Source organism: Callorhinus ursinus, unplaced genomic scaffold, assembly GCF_003265705.2.
Source record: "Callorhinus ursinus isolate GAN/ISIS: 27379988/994484 unplaced genomic scaffold, GSC_fseal_2.0 scaffold17, whole genome shotgun sequence".
NCBI lineage: Eukaryota > Metazoa > Chordata > Mammalia > Carnivora > Otariidae > Callorhinus > Callorhinus ursinus.
In genome coordinates, this window is record NW_027397079.1 from 20,983,974 (window position 1) to 21,004,076 (window position 20,103).

The window sequence follows — 20,103 nt, forward strand, 5'->3', positions numbered from 1 at the left end:
GCTTGAACCCCTTGCTCCTCAGGGAGGGTCTCTGGGGCTGTGATAGCCCTCCTTCTTGTGTATTGTTGTGCTGGAGGTATGGGTCCCGTAGAAACTGTGTCTCTACCCCTCCTGTCCTTTTTGATGTTGCTTTTCCTTTATAGCTTTGTCTGTGGAAGAGCTGTTCTAGTCTTGAGGGCATTCTCAGAGAGTTGCTGTATATGTAGGTGAAGGCTTGGTGTGTCTGGGGGAGGAGGTAAGCTCAGGATTCTCCTACTTGGCCACCTGGATCCCCTCTCTGATTCTGATCTTCTGTGGAAGAAGCCATTGATTGTTGCAAGGTCATGAAGATTTATGCCTATATTTTCTTAGAAGATTTTTATACTTTAAGCTCTTAGACTTAGGCCTGTGATCCATTTTAAGTTAATTTTTGTAAATGAAATAGAGGGTCCAGCTTCATTCTTTTACATGTAGATATCCAGTTGTCCCAGCACCGTTTGTTGAAAACACTAATCTTTCCATCATTGCAATGTCTTGGCACCTTTGTTAAAAATAGTTGCCTGTAAATGTGAGAATTTATTTCTGGACTCTCAAATCTATTCCATGGATCTGTGTGTCTCTCTTTGCTAATACCACGCTGTTGCTTACTGTGGTATGTAATAAGCTTTGACATCAGGAAGTGTGAATTTTCTAACTTGTTCTTTTTCAAGATTCTTATGGCTATTCTGGGTTCCTTGAATTTCTATATGAACTTTTGGGTCAGTGTTCCTTTCTGCAAAGAAGTCAGCTGGGATTTTGGTAGAGATTGCATTGAATCTGTGGATGAATTTGTGGAGTATTGCCATTTTTACAATATCAGGTATTTTGAGCCATGAATATGGAAGGGCTTCCCTTTTAGTTAGAGCTTCAGTTTCCTTCAATAATTTTCAAAGTACAAGTTTTACAGGTCTTTTGGTGAGTATTTGTATGCAACTTTTCTATACTTTGGAAGGTGCTGTTGATATTGGTCACAATAAAAGTGCTGGTTAAATAAATCTAATATGCTTGTCTTAATCTCAATTAAATGTGAAACATGGAAAGGCATTCTTCATTCATGTCTCAAGTCTATAATCATGTAAACTGTTATAAAGCATATTTTTTTCTGATAGGCATAGGAAATAATCCCAGTATATTATCCCTTCTCTACAATAAACTATTAGCATTAGACGTTTTTCCTTTTCATAATGTTGGACTGACATCATGCCTTATTTCCAAAGCATATCATTGACCTTTGACATATCAGTAACCCTTGACAAGTATGGTTATCAGATTGGCAAATTAACTCCTGATTAAATGAGAAAAGAAGTGGAAATTATGAATCATGTTGTGGTTTTCTTTGGTAAAGACTTTATCTATGGAGTAGAAATGAGGTATATGACAGAGAATTCCTGTCTCCAATTAACCCTTAATAATCAATGTTGTAATAATTTACAGTGGAAAAGATGTGTTTTAAAGGGTCTTCATGGCAGTTTCATCTTGATTATGTGGCATGAATATGCATTTTTTCAAAAATCATAAACATGACTTTTCCATTTATTTTCCTAGTTGATGGTTACTAGGATGGTTACTAGTTGATGGATACTAACCTAGTATTATGATGAGCCCACTGAGAAAAAGTCAGTGTGTTGGCTTTTAGAGAAATAGCTTTGATGTTAACTTGTGTCGAAATAGCCAGTGACTTGGGGTGGATCATGTTAACCTCTCTGATAATAGTTTCCTGTGTAATTGAAATGATTGACCACTAAGGTTTCTCCCTGCTATAATATTCTATGATTGCAAAGCACCTTGACTTTCTTCATATTCTGCTTGCAAACAGTCTTTTAGATGATACACAAGACATTATTCCACATACAAATATGTTCCTCTAAGCATTGAATTTTAAATAATTGTGCTATGGCTGTGAGATAGTTTTTTCTTTTTAAGCACAAATAGTGGTGAAGGGTAATCTGACCATCTCTTCATATTCTTTTGCTCTAGTAAAATGGTTACTTAATTGTAGCAGTTTGCTAAATTCTAAGAAGTTTAGCATGTAGTTTTTTTTTATTTTAAATAAAACCAGATAACTTTCTGTCCTGTTTTGTTGCTTAACAGGAGTAATCACTTCTATTGACATTTAGCATATGCAGAAACTTTTAACTATTCCTCTTAAATATTTGAGGTACCTCTCTCACATATACATAAATGATTCTAGGATTAGGCAATTCTCACTTTCAAAGTTTGGGGAAATTTCTTGGGATAGATTCTTGAAAGTAGTTTAAGTAAATCAAAACCTATATATTTGTAGTCATTTCACTCAAATAAGTGAATTGTTTTCCAAAAACCCCATATCCCTTTATACCATGATTGCAACAGTGTTGGCTTCACCATACTCTGGTCGACAGTTGGGTATTATTTTTAAATTGCAGCTAATGTAATAGTTGAAAAGTATATGTCACTGTTCTAGCTTAACTTTTCATCAGTTGCTTCAAAGACACTTCCATTATTTCATAAGACAATAAAGAGGAGTAGAAAGAGAATAAACTTTTGAGGTGTTGAATATTGGTTTGAATCTTAGTCTTGCTACATTCTGCTTGTGTCCTGACCTTAGGCTGGTCCTGACCTTAGGCTGGTTGCTAAGCCTCTCCAAGTCTCAAATTTCTCATTTGGGAATGTGGGAATGTTCTAGGAATAATTCCCAGGATAGGAATAAATTTGACTTCATAGAATTATTGTATAAAAAGCTTTCAAATGGAAAGCTGCTAGGGATGGTGATGATGAGAATCCCTTCCATTGTTCTTAGGATTCTAGTGGCTTATTCTGAGTTCTTTTGCAGGAGGTTGAATTATTTTAAATCCTTAAAGCAAGCAGGAAAAGCCACTTAGAGTCAAGAACCATCCTCATGGGCTCTAGCTGCTGTAATTTATTTAAAGAATCTGGTGCTAAAAGATTTTAGTCAACAGTGATTCTAAATAAAACTTGGTTTACTGTTTATAAGGAAGATGTCACACATACCACATACTATAATTACCTTGGTTCTACCGCACATTAAAGCTGTTTGGGATACCAAAGCATGAGAGATGTATTTATCCAGCCCCCTGATTGTTTTACACGAGATCATCAGGCTCAGGAGCCATGGTGTCTGCCTTGGAGACTAGAAAATGCACTGCTCCTTGCATACCCATTTACTAAATACAGCACAAGAGGATAGGGTTGCTTTTAGTACCCCCCCCATTTCCTAGTGTTGGGAAACAGTTGAGAGTTGCAAACCTGCTCTGATGACATCATACTGGTGTAGCCAGCATTTCCCCTGGTGAATAAAGGGATGAGCCTGTCTTTCAGCGTTGGTTTATGATTATAACTTTTATCCTACTGAAAAAGCAGATTTTGTTTTGATACGTGATAAATTTAGTGTTTCACATCAGGGAAAAGTGTAGATTATTTAGCAAATCTTGTTGGGACAAAGGCTATCTTTTCAGCAGGAGCTATGTTCCTACTTCACACACTACATGCAAAAGTATTCCATATTGATGGAACCTTTAAACAAAAAGTAGAGTGATAAGAGCGCTAAGAATATAGACTTAGATAGAAAAGGCCTTTTTCTAGGAACATTAGTACAAAAAAAAAGATTAATAATTATGACAACGAAAGTTTTAGACTTCCCTTTTGTCAAAAACTTTGTAAATGTGGTGATGGATGTTAACCATAAGTAGATTTATTGTGGTGATAATTTTTCAATCTACAAGTACTGTACACCTGAAACTAATATGTTCTGTCAGTTATGTCTCAAAAATTATAAACAGTATTAATAGCAAACAACAAACTGGGACAAGATATGTAACACATTTATTCCAGATAGGACTTTTTCAAACCAGCAAGTAAAGATGACCCTGCAATAGAAATGTAAATGGACAGACACAAAAGAAAAAGTATGAAGGGCTAGGAGACATGAAAAGGTTTACAAGTGGCTAATTAAAATAATGTGCTCTCAGTGCTTACATATTTTTAAGAGTAATACCTGGTATTGGTGAATGAGTGAGGAATAGGTACCACATACATACTACAGAGGGTAGATAAATTATAACAGCCTTTCTGGAGGCACTATGGGGACATAGAACAGAAGTCTTCTACCCAGGAATTCCATTTATCAGAATTGTTTAAAGGGAAGATACTGATTTTTTTTTTTTTTGACTTTCAGAATTATTTAGAAAGAGGGAAAATTGGAAACAACCTGAATGATTTAAACAACACCTGTTTAAGTTAAACCACTTGTTTAAGTTATGTTCACTGACATTTCATTGACAATTTTGAAGCCATTAAAGAGCAATATAGAGGGTTAGCTAATGCCTTGGGAAGATAAGTGAGAAGTTTTTAAGTTTACTAAGTTTATTAATCTTGTATTAAGTTTAAAAATTGGTTACAGAGCATTATGATATATAGGTGATTTAACTTTTTTAAGAAATATTCTGCAGTGAAGATGGGTTTTTGTTTTTAAAAACATTTTACATGGGTAAAACAAAACATCTTTCACTTTTTGGAGACCAAAGAAATAAAAGGCAATATCACTGATCTTGGAGAACTTATAATCTTTATGGGTAGGTGGAGGCTAAAATTTTTTATAATTGTTTTATGTGAATTTTAAAATAGTCACAATATAGGCATTCTTCTTCTTACTAAGGAAGAGGACATTATGGAAAAATTGGACCCTGAGTTGAACTTCCTACAATTCAAAATGATTTGAACATAAGACAGTAAAGACTATGAGGCATAAAAATGAAGAAAATGTGGCAGTCATGTTGTGTTAGGGACAGTAGGAGATAAACACTAAGACGGATACATCTGGTATAGGAGTTCTAGGGAAGATTGGACAGAGATGCCTGAATCCCTGGTTTAAATATTAATCTTCTGCAGATTCTTCATGATCATCAATAGTAAACATATCAGTCCTAGTGTGGTTGCATTTCCTAGCATCTAAGCAGCCCTGCACAGCATATGCTTGAATCACAACTTCACTGTGTTGTAAATTGAGTCTGATTAAGCACCATGCGTGTGTGCGCGCGCGCACGCGTGCACGCGCACACACAGTTCCACACAGTTCCACACAGGCCTCAGTGGAATCTGTGGTTCTCTGGAATGTACTAGGGTACTATAACATATTGACCTGCCGAACACTTACACCATCCATATCATATCTTTTTTTTGTTTGTATATTAAACCTTACTAAAGCCTTTCCACAACTTTTGTTTTTTTTATGTGTGTCATTAATAGAAACTCCACTTAATTCTGTACCCTTTTTATAAAGCTATTCTGTCACTTCAACTTACTTAAAAGTTGAATTTTTTGGACTCTTTAAAAGGGGGGAAAAATAGAGAAACCTATGGCAAAGAAATTGAAAATCCTGCCTACTCCAATTCTCAGCATTGCTGACATTTTTTTTTTATACTTTCTTCAGTATTTTTTCTTCTTTAAAATTGGGATCCTACTATATGTACAATTTTATTTTTTAAAAAATTAGAGCGTGCGCACACACAGGAGGGGGGAAGGAGCAGAGGGAAAAGCTGACTCCCCATCGCTGATTGAGGACCCTGGGATCATGACCTGAGCCGAAGGCAGATGCTTAACTGACTGAGCCACCCAGGCGCCCCTATCCATACAATTCTAAATCATGGTTTTGTTTTTCCACTTGACATCGTAACACAAGCTTTGCTGCCCCTTGTAAAAACTCTTATTCCTAATTTTTATACCTGTAATAACATTGTTTTTAGGTAACAAAAGTTCCTTAAATTTTTCTTTACTGTCCTTGGTGATCTTTAGATGTTCTCTTCAATTAGGACTTTGTATAATAACAAAGTTGGGCACTTCAGGTACTTCTCCTCTACTTGGTGTAACTTTCAGAGACTCCAGCTAGTACACAAGTGATTACTGACCAAATAAGTAATCAAAGGAATCTCTTTGAGCCAATTTTTAAATCCGTGCTTCCCTGTCCACTCCTCCCCAAAGTGTATATGCTATAAAAATAGTTGTAACTCCCTACTAACCACTCATTCAGTTATTTAGAAGAGCGACTATATATGAAGTGTTTAGGGGAGTACCAGGCACCCAGATTCTAAGAGTTGGCTGTTACTCTTCATGAAAACGCTCACTTGTGCTAGCTTGCCACCAGGGGGCAGACCGTGTTGGGAAAGAAGTGAAAACCTGGCGGGAGCTGTTAAATCTTTTATCTAGTACACCTTTCGTTTGTGTGCATGGGCGCGCACACGTCAAGTACGCGTACCTGACTGCACAAGCAAGGACTACTCTGACTTCTGACTTGCTGACTAGCACTGCTACTTTTTATTCTTACAGTTCCCTGTTCTGCTGTTTAAAAAGACCATTAGGGACGTTTACTTCTGATATATGTGGTATAGCTTAGTACAGTTTAAAAATTTGAATGAATGTGATGAATGGGTGGCACATTGCTAATTTCTTCTTTTGGGTAGTCTAGGCTAAAAGATTTCCCTTTGAACCAGGATAGCCTAGAGTTTGCTGTTCCTTCACAAGCCAAAAAAAAAAAAAAAAAAAAAAAACCAAAAACCAAAAAATCCAAACAGAAAACTGCATGACATCTGAAATGGGGTGGTATCAGGTCTGTTTTTAATACCAATATTTAATTTGATTCTATTTATGATTGTAATGCTGATTGATATTTTAGTTACAAGTTTTTTTGAGGGGGAGAGTGGCAAGAGGAGAGGTGGTTATGACATACTCATATGCAGAATCTGGAAAAAGGGTGATTGTTTAATAGACTGCGATAAAGTGAAAAGGCAACATCTCGATGTAGCTTTTCTTTAATTCCTTGTTTTTTTTTGTGTTGCCATGGGTGTGGTGTGTTTTCAAGATCCATCCTGTGTATATCAACAAGTTGTATCTTTCCCACAGCTAACCCTTGATAGATAACTTGGGTTTGTGTCTCTTATTGACAGCTTCTAAGATGGTAGGCTCTGGGGTTGAGGGAGAGGGAGAAGGAATTATTCAGAATGTCCTTTCCTGCCCATCTTCTTTCCTCTTCACACCCTAAATGTTGTGTAGACTTTCTAAAACAGTAGCTGCTCCCTGCACCTTTTATTTATTTTTTTTATTTTTTATTTTTTTTAAGATTTTATTTGACAGAGAGAGACAGAGCAGGAACACAAGCAGGGGGAGTGGGAGAGGGAGAAGCAGGCTTCCCGCTGAGCAGAGAGCCTGATGCGGGACTCGATCCCAGGATTCTGGGATCATGACCTGAGCTGAAGGCAGACGCTTAATGACTGAGCCACCCAGGCGCCCTCCCTGCACCTTTTAATAGCATTTAATAGTTAAGGTTATTTACAGCTAACATTTTCTACATTTATTTCTAAGTCTTGTTTTCTTAGGAAATCTTGGAAACAAGCATAGATCCTTTTTTGGATGTTTTCTTTTTTTTAATAAAAAAAGGTTATTGGGTTATTCCTGATTATTAAAATTACCTTTGCTTAAGTGAGCATGTTGCAGGGTACTTTTCTTCCACACCTTCATCTTACTTTAGTTTTTGCCGTCATATTTTAATATACTCTTACAAATTACCAAGATAAACATTTAACAGATCCCAATAAAACAGATCCTAGCTTGTTCCTAGTCTCAAAACTTTACTATGAGAGGCCACCTGATTTTCCATAAATGCAACTGATAAAACAGTATCATCTTGAGAATGTGGCCTGATTAATTTTATTCCTCTGGAACTGTTATATTACATCTGGTAGAGAAATTGCATTACCTTTGTTGATTAGTGAGGTCCTCAGAACATGACTATTAAAGCTGAAGTTGAACCTTTTATCAATTTGTCACTAATAGAAGTTTTATTAAAAACCATACCTGGAAACATCTCTTACTTGAAGCCATTTTTTTTTTATTTTTATTTTTTTAAAGATTTTATTTGTTTATTTGACAGAGGGAGACATAGCGAGAGCGGGAACACAAGCAGGGGGAGTGGGAGAGGGAGAAGCAGGCTTCCCGCGGAGCAGGGAGCCCGATGTGGGGCTCGATCCCAGGACCCCTGGATCATGACCTGAGCTGAAGGCAGACGCTTAATGACTGAGCCACCCAGGCGCCCCTTGAAGCCATTAAAAAAAAAAAAAAGTGTATCCGAAGTATTGGGTTTATATATAGATTTACATACAAAATATTTGAAAAAAAATGCCCAGTGTTATCAGTGTGAATATAATTAAAAATTTTTAAATCAGAAAATAGATGACTGAAAAGAAATCTTAATTTTCTCCTAATTCCTAAATAAGCATTCAGTGCTCAAAGTAGTTAATTTCCCTTAGCAATCTTTCAAGTAGTGAGAGAATCTGTGACATTATTGGTTGTTATATAAAGCTCCTAAGACCACCCACTTTCTCCTCCCCTTTACCATCTCTGATGAAAACCATAACAACCCCTAAGCGTGTACAGTGTGATGTAATTCAGAGGCTGCTTACTGCTGGATCTGCTTACAGGAGATTTTAGTCAGAGGAAGGGTATTGTTTTGGCAACATCTGGAAGTGAAAACGGAAGCCAGGAACACTTGGATAGCTCTGGGCTTTTTTTTTTTTTTTTTTTTCCTTTTGTGTATGTGCAGTGGAATGACATTTGCAATGTAGGCATGTTTTCTCCCGCTGTTATTTCTTGGCTTTGAAGAGTATTGAGTTTACAAAGACAGTATGTGATAGTCCCTGGAAGCTGTTTCTTCTGTGAAATCTTTTCACCTGCTCCGAAGACATGTTGTTGTCTCCCAAATTCTCCTTATCCACCATTCACGTACGACTGACTGCCAAAGGATTGCTTCGAAACCTCCGACTTCCTTCAGGGTTTAGGAAAAGCACTGTCATTTTCCATACAGGTTTGTCTTGCATAGTCTCTGTTGAGTGGTGCATGGGGGACATCTTGATTAACTTGCAGCTGCTTATCGAAATTTTTCTAAGGAGATACATACTTGAGGAAAGAAAGCTCTGAGAGCACGAGGCTTTCTTTGGAGAAATAGCCATTTTGCTCTTAACATTTCAATACACGAGCGTCTGGCAACTTTGATTTTGTTTAAGCAGAGTGTGTTTGTTTTGTTTATAGAGAGCAGAATTGTTGCCTTGGTGCTCCCTAGCTCTTTTCTGACACGAACAAGATCTGTGAAGATCAACACCTGTTAAATTACATTTTACTTCAGATGATTTTGGAAATAGGACATGTGTAAATTAATATTGCTCTCTTTCAAGGAGGAGATGAAATGAGAGGGGTTCTATAGTTTTTCATTATGTACCTTCTCAGTGAGATTATGGTAGGTTAGCTTAACATGATGAACGATTTCTAAGTTCTAAATATTTCCAAAATTAAACATCCTGGCAGTTGTGGAGAGGTAAAAAGTGAGCCACAAAACCAAACAAAACTTAAGTTTTCCCAGCTTCCTAGTGAAAACGTTTGCATTCACGAAAGACTGCCTTTGATATTGATGCTTGATCTGCTTTGTATTCTCTGTGCCTAAAACGGAAGTAAATGCAGTGTATGTTTTAGGCATCTGTAGACCTGCATGCTCACTTTTAGGGGATTCAATTAATTGCCTCACATTGTTCCCTTTTGTTCCAGATAATAATTGCAGCTATGGTAAATTATGTTGGTTTTATGCTGTAAAGACAGGTGTGTTATTATATTTGATTCTTGCTGGTTAGTGTTGACTGTAGTAGGACTGTTTGAGTATGTAAACAGATTTTTTTTCTTGTTTCTTATTCATGTCAGCCCTGATGTGTCTTGTTTTCCATCTCTGTCCCTAGTGATTTTTTTTTTTTCAGCTGTTTTTAGTTTTCCCAAAGGCCATCTCCCTTCCCTTGTGGGATATCTCTCATTTTTTCCAGCACCTTCTCCTCATGTTTCATAACTCCCCTTGACCTGTCACTGAAGTCTGCCAAATTTTCCCTCAGCCTGAGCTGGCAGCTGAAGGTAAATGAAGTGTTATGAGGCAGAACAGTGGCTCGCTCTCTCCAGGCCTAAATGCCTCTGTCATTTTTTCTACCTTAAAAAAAAGGTGAAGAAATAAAATGGTGTCTTGTATTTGCAATAATCTGTATGATCTAAAATAGCTCCAGGTAGCTTTTAACTTAAAAAAAAAAAAAAAAAAAAAAATCTGTGCTCCGAGTAAAAGAGAAAGTCAAACTGTACAGAGGTTCTACAATTCCAAGTGAGCCTGTGTCTTGCCCAGGCCCCCCTGCCCTGAGGCCACCACTCTCCCGGGTGCTTGCAAAGCCTTCCAGTAACTTGCTCATCATATGTAAGCCTGTGTAGATTTTTATAGACTCTCTGGTTATAAAGGGATGGTATATTATATATACTCTTCTATAGCTTCCTTTTTAAAGTTAATATATCTTAGATTTTCATGTTAACACATGTTTATCTACCTCTGCTTTTTAATAGTCATGGGAGCCATGATCTATTTAACCAGTCTTCTTCTGGCAAACATTTTAGGTCGTTTATTGTATTTTCGTGAAGCAGATAAATTTCCAAGGCTGCTTAAGCAAAAGACAAAAGGCTTTTATTATCAGACTTTGACTAATAGTTGCTATTTTAGGTACCTTTTGTTTTTGGAATTTCTGTAAAAAACACTTTGCAACATTTGTTTGGCTGCAGTGAAATTTTTGGAGCCTGAGTGCACTTAGAAGTGATCTAGTTTATCTTCTTTGACACCAGGAAGTCAGAGGCCCAGAGAAGTGAATTAACGTGCTCAAGGGCACAAAGGGGCAGAAATGGGATTAAAACCTGGCCCCTCTGTTTAGAACTCTTGGGTTCTAGACTTTCCTGGCTGTGACTTCTGCTGTAATTCCGTTAGATCTGGTGAAGAGTAATGATGAAAAAAGAGGGTTTTTTTTTTTTTTCCCTGTGTAGGAAGCACTTAAAAATTATATAAAGAATATAATTCTACTTATCCCCAGTAATAATCTTTTGTGAGCTTATCCCGTATTATGTAATTTAAAGGTCTGAGACATTTCTCAGTGAAATGGATACCGAAGTCCCTGCATGTAATCTTATGGGCTATAAGCTGTAACTCGTGTTTGTAGTCTTTTTTTTTTAATTTTTTTATTGTTATGTTAATCACCATATATTACATCATTAGTTTTTGATGCAGTGTTCCATGATTCATTGTTTGTGCATAACACCCAGTGCACCATGCAAAACGTGCCCTCCTCAATACCCATCACCAGGCTAACCCATCCCCCCACCCCCCTCGTGTTTGTAGTCTTAATAAAGTGAGTGCTGTTGGCCTTGGTTGCCAAAGTGGCAGTGTGCTGACCTGGATTCTAGAGCTAGAGTAGTGGCGGAGTGTAAAAACAAATAAGAGATTAAAAGGGTGGAGTCTTAGATTCTTAAAACCAATTAGTCGTGGATAAAGGAGGAAGAACAATGATTCAACTGTGACTAATGTTACGGGACAGGATAAAGGAAAAACATGGTGTCATGGGTATTAACTGAATTTGGGTGATAAGGGGAGAATGAGTTTAGATAAGATGAATTTTCAGGTGTAATACATCCAGGGTTTTTTAATCTATAGCCAGAAAAATTCATAGCATTTGAGGTTAAAGGGACCTCAGAAATCATCTCACCTGATTCCTTTATTTTGTAGCTCTGTGTGTGTAAGTGATCAAGGTCATTCACTTGGTTACTAGCAGAACTAAGGCTACAACCCGAGGCTCTTGGAATCTGTATCTAGTGCATGTGACTTTTGATCTCAGGGTTGTGGGTTCGATTCCTATGTCGGGTGTAGAGATAACTTAAAAACTTAAAAAAAAATTTGTTTAAAGTAAGCTCTACGACCAGCATGGCGCTTGAACTCAAGACCCTGAGATCAGAAGTTGCATTCTCTACTGACTGAGCCAGCCGGGCGCCCACTTTCACCTTTTTCTTTTTTCTTTCTTTCTTTCTTTCTTTCTTTTTTTTTTTTTTTTAAAGATTTTATTTATTTATTTGAGAGAGAAAGAATGAGAGAGAGAGCACGAGAGGGAAGAGGGTCAGAGGGAGAAGCAGACTCCCTGCCGAGCAGGGAGCCCGATGCAGGACTCGATCCCCGGACTCCAGGATCATGACCTGAGCCAAAGGCAGTCGCTTAACCAACTGAGCCACCCAGCGCCCCCACTTTCACCTTTTTCCAAACAGTCTTTTACATTGCAGGATTCATTCATTCATTTCATAAGTGAATACCTATTACACATGGACTGTGTGCCAGGTTCAATGCTAGATGCTGAAAATATAACCAGGACTAAGTCACACATGGCTCCTGCCTGCACACAGCCCATAATTAAACGGAACATCAAGTGATTACAGTAGGGCACGGACTAGACACCCAGGCAGCTCCTAGCAGGTAAAGCTAACTTTCCCGAGGCCTTCCAGAAGAAGTGCCGGTTAAGCTGGAATCTCAGGATGTGTGGAGTTAGCCAAGACACAGAAGGTGTTCAAGGCAGAGCAAACAGCATGGGAAAGCCTGGAGCTAGGATAGAGGATGACTCCTTCAAGGAAACTAAAGAATTTTAATATGTCTGAGCATAGAATGTAGACAGGTGCTAGCAAGAAGGAGGGTGATCACAGGGATCAGGAGGACCAGGGCCCCTTTATTGAACCCCTATATAAGGGGGCACTGTGTGCTCCAGTACGTTGTTCTTGGGTGGCACCCCTTCACAGAATGTGTTGTCGAATCCAGGAGGTCATGGCCTCTGTAAATAGGGGAAGACAAGGAAAAGTGAATTTGTCAGCATTCTGAGTGGTGTTGCAGGATGTCAAGCACAGATGAAGATCTCCATGTCAGGGAAGTACTAATCTTCTAAGAAGTCCAGAAGTGATTTCAGTGGCTTGCCAAAATGCTGGCAATAGTCTCTCTTGCCAAAATAGGCAGCTCTATTTCAGAATTTTGCCTCTGCATATGGGTTCTCATTTTATAATGAGTCATGGAAGGAAAAGAATCTTCTTAGTTGAAATGTTCCTTACCACCAGTTTTATTAGAATTCAGTTTCTCTTTCAAGCTGGAGATACCTGTATTTATTATGAAAAGTGCCATTTTGAACCTCAAAGAGTTAATATATTTTTTGATTGAAGTGAAGGCAGTTCACTGCACTTAGATTTCTTTTTGCTGAGCTAGTGAGATTAAAAGCAGTTATTATAGGGGCGCCTGGGTGGCTCAGTAGGTTAAGTTTCCAACTCTTGATTTCTGCTAAGGTTTCAGGGTGGTGAGATCCACCTCTGAGTCATCTTTCATGCTGGATGTGGAACCTGCTTAAGATTCTGTCTCTCCCGCCTCTCCCTCTGTAAAGAAAGAAATTAAAGCAATTATAGCAAAGGGGAGGGGTGTAGTACATATATACTGAGGAGGGGCAGAAGTATTGTTATTAGTTTTAGAGAGACAGTGGTGGGGGCAGAGGATGAGGGAGAGAAAATGTCAAGCAGACTCCCCACTGAGCGCAGAGCAGAGTCGGGCTCAGTCTCAAGACCCTGAGATCTTGAGATCATGACCTGAGTGCTCACCACCGGAGCCACCTTAGGCGCTCCAGAGGGGCGGAAGTATTATTAATGGAACCAGGCATTTCATTTACTTAAAGCCACACTAAAGAGAGTCATTTAGACTGTTCAGTAAGAACGGGGCAGAATATGAATAAATTTGTTTAATTAGAAACTCCTCAAATTATGTTTGGTATTCATTTTTGAGGCTGTAAAGAATTGCTTTTAGATGCAGTTTGAGACACCTTAACTAAGAAGTAACTCATTTGTTTCACCTAACTTGTTAGTTTCACCTAGAGTGTTGTTCAGTGGCTCAGCAACGTCAGGATCAACATCTCTATTTTCTTGGCTTCCTCCTCCTGTTGCCTCATGATCTCAGGATTGCTGCTCCAGGCAGGAAAGAAAAGAAGGGGGTGAGTGGGTGGTGCCAAATCACAAAGCTTACATCTCATTGGCTAACTTACAGTCACATGGCTGGCTACCTGCACGGGAGGCTACGGAAGTGAGTGACTTATCCATTCTCCAGAGCATGCAGGTGCAAGAGAGGTTAGAGCCTTTTGATAGTATCTGACCCAGAGAGGGTCAAACCCTTAATTCTCAAAAGCTGATATTAGCTGCTTATAAGTAAGGGGAGTATATCATTTAACAAGCCTGACCTTGCAACAGACTTTTTTTTTCCCTCTTTCATGACGTGGAGGGGTTTTGGTAATGATGACCTATCTTGTAATTATTTCAATTAAACACTTTGAAGTCACTTTGGACATATAGATCAATATTTGATTTTGATGTTAAATGAAGTAATTTTCAGTGATAATACATTGAGAAAGAATGTCTCGACTTTATATATGGCTTTTATATATTTAAAATGTGTTACCAAAGGTTAAGATTTTTATTCGTACATTTGTGGTAAGTATTGCCTAGGTGACGCTAAATAAAGTTGAATTTCTCTTTTGTTTCTCACACTACGAAATTCAGAAGTCAATGAAGCCATTTGAGAAGGATTCCATAAAAAAAACATGTATTAGAACTTGTGTGTAAAAAGTTAAAAGATTCAATCATTTGTAGATTACAAAAGACATCACAGGGACCAAATTCAAGAATAACAGTTGAGAGACATAGCCTTCCACCACTCCCTTGTTCCTGTACTGTGAATCCACATTCTTCTTTTGGCTTCCTTGAAAGCAGGCTTGAAGATCTTTCTGGCCTTTTTTGCCACACTGATAAGCACTTACTGAGAACTGATGTTGTGAATGGCGTTAGGCTAAAAACATTTGTCATAGATCGATACTAAGCTCCGGTCGCTGTGGCGGTCTTCGAGCTACAGCTTTGCGATGACACTAAAAAGTGCCATTTTGTAGTTAGAGCGGTCTACTTAAGAAGGCAGCGATGTGTTAAATCAATTTTCATTCATGATAGGTAATGTTTTGATAAGTTTTTGGTTTTTTTTTTTTTTTTTTTTTTTTAAGGATTTTATTTATTTGTCAGAGAGAGGGCGCACAAGCAGGGGGAGTGGCAGGGAGAGGGAGAAGCGGGCTTCCCGCTGAGCAGGGAGCCCGATGCGGGACTCGATCCCAGGACCCTGGGATTATGACCCGAGCCGAAGGCAGATGCTTCACCCAGGTGTCCCATGTTTTGTTAAGTTTTTTAAAAGTTAGGTGTAACTCACAAGTTTCACATAGCTGAAGCTTTACTACCCTAAGTTGTGTTTTAATGTAGGACTCTATTTTCTCCCAAACATGGAAAGTACATCATACATTACAGTTTGGAGTTGGATTCAGGATAGGAAAATTGCAGTGTCTTTCACCAGGAGCAACTAGAGGAATATGGCAAGAAAATTTAGTAAATACGTAGTTAGAACAATTGAAATATTCTGAGAGAGTTCTGGTTAATAGAGAATCACCCTATAAATAAAACAATACAGATTATAATACTTTGTCTTAGCTCTGAAACATGTTTTAGAGCTAAAAATGTTTCATTAATAGTATATGCACATTATTTATTAGGTAAAAAGATGTCAGATGTGGCTTTAAATGTTTCCAACATTGAGCATCATTTTTCTGTTTGTCTTAGGTGATATGTTGAGTTATTTTAGCATGTGAGAGTCCTTTTTATAAATAGCAATTATCTAGCTCTTGGGAAAATTAAGACCAATAGAGCTTTCTTTTGGGTTAGAGACTTGCCTTTTTCCCTTTGTTCTTTGGTGACCCAAGTTTGAGGCACCTGTCTCTTCAATTTCTTTTCTTTAACTGGTTAGTATTTTGAGAATTACCTTCTCTTTTTTATTGTTTGTGTCATAAAAATTTCTAATGTTGGTTGTTTTAATTGGCTCTTTTTCATTTCGACTGTAAGATAGTCTGTGGTCTGTAATAACACATTTTTGACCCACTTTGGCACATTTGGGCACATTTTTCCCCCCACATTTAGGTCTTATGCCTGCATGTGCCTGGGTTCAGTCATGCCGTTTTCCTGGGTCTCCTGTTTTTTCAACATGGGATTGCAGCAACCCAGATGTAGGGGTTAGGGACACTATCTGTGGCCGTGAGTGAGCACTGACCCACAGGGGATGGCCTCATGGCACAACGGTGACCTCGCGTGAGCTGGCTAGCTCGAGATGTAAAAGAGAGGAGATAGTGTTCAAAAATTTCAAGCTAGCAAATGCGCTTGAGGTAGGAACTGCAAAGGGAAGGGCCTCGTAGACTTTTTGGTCTTGTTTTGGAATCCGTTCCTAGTGGTGACAAATGTTCTCGGTGCTGCATTCTTCTGTGTGTTAAATTAAAAAAGGACACCTTGTGGGTGTATGTCAAAATTACTGAGATCAAAAGAACTGCTTGGTGTAAGTGGGCTCTGGGACGTCAAGCAGGTTTTTAGCTGCGTATTCATTTGGGTAAGTCAAAATGATCATTAAGACAAAAACAAAAAACAGAAGTCCCCATGAAGGCTAGAATTTAATATTTTCGGTAATTTGTTTAATAATAAAGGGGGAAAAGCCAGTACCAATGACTGCTGTCTTGAGAAACAGCATCCATCTCATTCACGTTGGTGGGAACTTGGTGGATGATATGTATTTTATTCCTTTCCTTGTGCTCTGTGAAAAGTCCTATCCAATTTGCTCATCTATAGTGAGTATAACAAGAGATACTTGTTTCCTATTTAGGTTGAAATAAAAGTTCAGATTTTTCCTCTATTTTTTGATGAAATTTTGATGAAATTCCACTGTTTCTGATGAAAGTTTGATGTTAGATGATTACAGTTAAAATATTTACATTCAATATCTTCAGAACTGTTGATGTTACAGGGCTAAAATCATAGTACTTGCAGATTTTTTTGCTCTGTTCCATTTTTATGCTCTTTTAGTGCTGAAATTCATAAACTTAACATTAAGGTGAACTTCTAGATTATTTAGAGAACCAGTAAATCAAGGGAGGTAATATCTTGTTAAAAGTATTCCTGGATGTAATGAATTTGTTTTCTTTGTAGCTAGTAGTCCATTTTAAGAACGTGAAAGATCTGCATATTTCCTGCCAGCTACATGGAAAATGGTTATAGGTCAAGTTTGGAATTTTTTTTTTTTTTTCCCCTGAGGAATTGCGTAAGCATTATTATGCTGAGATGGGAGTTTTTAATATGAATATACCTTCTGTTCTGTAATCTGCTTTTAAAATTTTAAAAAGAAGGACCCTTTTACGTGTAATACAAACCATGGCAACAAATTCTGACTATATATGGTAATGACAAAATACAGTATTGTAAAATTTCAAATGCTTAGGTGTCTTAAAGTCTTACCCTCCATCCCAAAGAGAATTAACTTGGGTAATTTTAAAAGTCTTAATATCACTTTCCTGAGCTTGAATTGTTTCGTGTAAATAAACGCCATACCTACCTAGAATAGAAAAAATTGTATGTGGCTTCTAAATTGTGATTATTAATTCTTTCAGAGTAAACAAGTAATGAAAGGAACACTACAAAGGTTTAAATAAATTTAAGGTAATAAATTGATGACGTGAATGACAAAAAAAACATCTTGGTGAGATGATACAGATTACCAGGCGTTTACTAGTCCATTGATAGCAGTAGGAAGTGTGTGTTCATACACTTGCATTAGGGGCAATATTCAGGACAGTAGCAGATAAAGAGCTGTCTGCTCCTCAGGAAAATGACACGGTGGATGATTAAATTTGGAGAGTATTACGGAGCAGGTGAGTCTAGAATGGATCCTTTGTGGAGTATAAAGAGCAGAGTGTCAGTGTCGTAACACCTTCCTCACTGTGTCGCACGCCAGACTCTTTCCCTCTCTCTGCTCTCACTCATTCCCACGTGCTCATCTCCTCCTCTTGTGTTATTTCCTAGCTGGAAACTCATGACTCCTCCCAGGCTCCCCTTGATCGAACTGGTCAGGACCCCTGTTCTGCCTCATAAACACTGTTTCCTGCCTGTTCTCACGGCCGTGGACACATGGCTTCTCTTCCTGGGCCTCCCTCCTGACCTCTCGGTGCACCTCTCCTCTATTTCACGGTGCCCCCAGACCCCCGCTCAGTGTCGCCCTCTGCCACCTCCATGATAAAACCTTGTGTCCCCCTGACTGTGCTTCAGCCACCTCATTGTGCTTTAACTTCGGGAGTACCCAGGGCGTCCATACCCCAGCGCCTCTGCTGGCCTTTAGTCCTTATCTGTCTGCCAGATGTGCAAATGCCCGTGCAAACTCGGCCTCTTGAACCCTTTGCTGACTGCCCCAGATCTAGGTGTTTCTGCACCTGGACTCTCACGACACTCTGCACGCAATTCTGTCAGCTGATGATCAAATCATATTGCCATTGCTGATGGCATCTCTCTCGCTGATGCATGCAAGTTCCTTAAGAGCAGGGACCAGTTTGTTAGAAGCACATCCAATTGACATTTACTGAATGGACAGCAGTCATTTGGGTGATCGGTTATAACTGGATCCTCCCTCTTATTAGAACGTGTATTTCCCAATAGTTTCCATTTAATGCTTTGATTCCATGGGATATCCCAGCGTAAGCGCCCATCATCCAATGCCTAGGAAATGAACTGAAAGAACTTATGTAGAGATAGGTGTCCCTTTTAAGGGTTTTAGGAGTGCTGGGTCGGGTCAAGGCAGAAAGAAGAGAATCGGTTGTCTGTCCAGAGTGCTGGCAGAGATGGAGAGGGCCCTCACCAGCCCATTAGTTCATTACCTACATTTTATTACCTCACACATATAGTTTTCAGTGCAAATAGGTGGATTCTGTAAGAACCGAACAGGAAGAGATGGATACTAGGGAACCACGATTTAGCCAAGATGCCGGCGGTCTTCATGCATGCCTCTCCAACACCACCTTCCTCTACATGCCTCCCCTCTCTCCCACAGGACCCCAGGACGGGTCCTCCCACCACCCAGCAAAATTATGGTAGATTTCGAAAAATAGGTAGTGAGCAAATGACAAGGTCAATAGGTATACAAAAAAACTAGGCAACGTTAATAAACGCAGTGTATAATTTTGCATTTCGTGGAAGCCAAGGCAAACTATTCCTGCAGGTGTTGTCTCTTACTTGACTTTACCATTTGGAAAGGCTTGTTTGGCCTTAAGATGGATGTGTCTTCAGGTAATAGGTTGGTCCATGTCTTTTTTTTTTTAAGATTTTATTTATTTGACAGAGAGAGCGTGAGGGGGAACACAGCAGGGGGAGCAGGAGAGGGAGAAGCAGGCTTCCCGCTGAGCAGGGAGCCCGATGCGGGGCTCGATCCCAGGACCCCGGGACCATGACCTGAGCCGAAGGCAGATGCTTAACGACTGAGCCACCCAGGCGCCCTGGTTGGTCCATGTCTTAATGGTTAAGTTTTTCTCAAAAACCCTTTTGTCTTGACTTGGGGATCTATATGCCTGAGTGACTAGAACCTGAAAAGGGGGCCTGTTCCTCTTTACCCAACTACTTTCTTCAAGACGATAAGTTCATTAGACTAGTTCGAAATTTTATTAAATTGAGGTTTTGGAGTAGAAGGAACAAAGATATCCAGTTGTTTTCAAGTAAGCACATGTCTTTGATTCATGACTTTTGTTTTTCTGATGGAGGTTTCAATTTCATTAGAGTAAGTCCCAGGACAATTGGATCAGACACGATATTGGTAATTGTTGATAGATATCCAAATCTATATAGAAGGTAATATGCAATTTTAAGGGTTTCTGACTAAGTTGATTCTTTGAAATCACATGTCCTGTTAATGGGTATAATAAATTATATTTTTAATACAGCTTCATTGCCAGAATGGTAACATGTTAAAAGAGGGGACACAGGGGCAAATTTGGTTCATATTTTAATTTCCTACAAATCATGGCTCCTGTAGGACTTAAGGGAAACTATTTTTTAGTATTATGAAGTACCCTATTTATGAGCATTTTGGCTTTGAGCATCATTGGAGATTTTTGCATCATCTCTGATCTTCAATTGGGCCAGGAGTGAGGAGGGGGGAAAGATGCTCAAACTAGGTCATCAGCTACCATGTGGCACAATTTTGTCCTTAGGGAGCACAGTATATGGAGCAAAAGATTGGGGTCACAAGTTGATTTTCCAGCTGTAGAGGGCAGTCTGTTTGCTTATTTGCTCTTATGTTAAATT

General features: G+C 38.7%; 1 protein-coding gene across 6 annotated transcripts in view; it reads left to right on the forward strand.

Moving 5' to 3' along the window:
• The window catches only part of MTUS1 (microtubule associated scaffold protein 1), a 166,471-nt gene that overhangs the window by 105,164 nt on the left and 41,204 nt on the right, over positions 1-20,103 (forward strand). Inside the window, exon 1 of one of the 6 annotated variants that reach the window (XM_025886275.2) lies at positions 8,453-8,869. The exons of the other annotated variants lie outside the window; for them this stretch is intronic. Coding sequence (XP_025742060.1) covers positions 8,749-8,869 — 121 coding nt within the window. The 5' untranslated portion in view covers positions 8,453-8,748. Of the gene's footprint in view, positions 1-8,452; positions 8,870-20,103 lie in introns of those variants that run through there. 6 annotated transcript variants of the gene reach the window in all.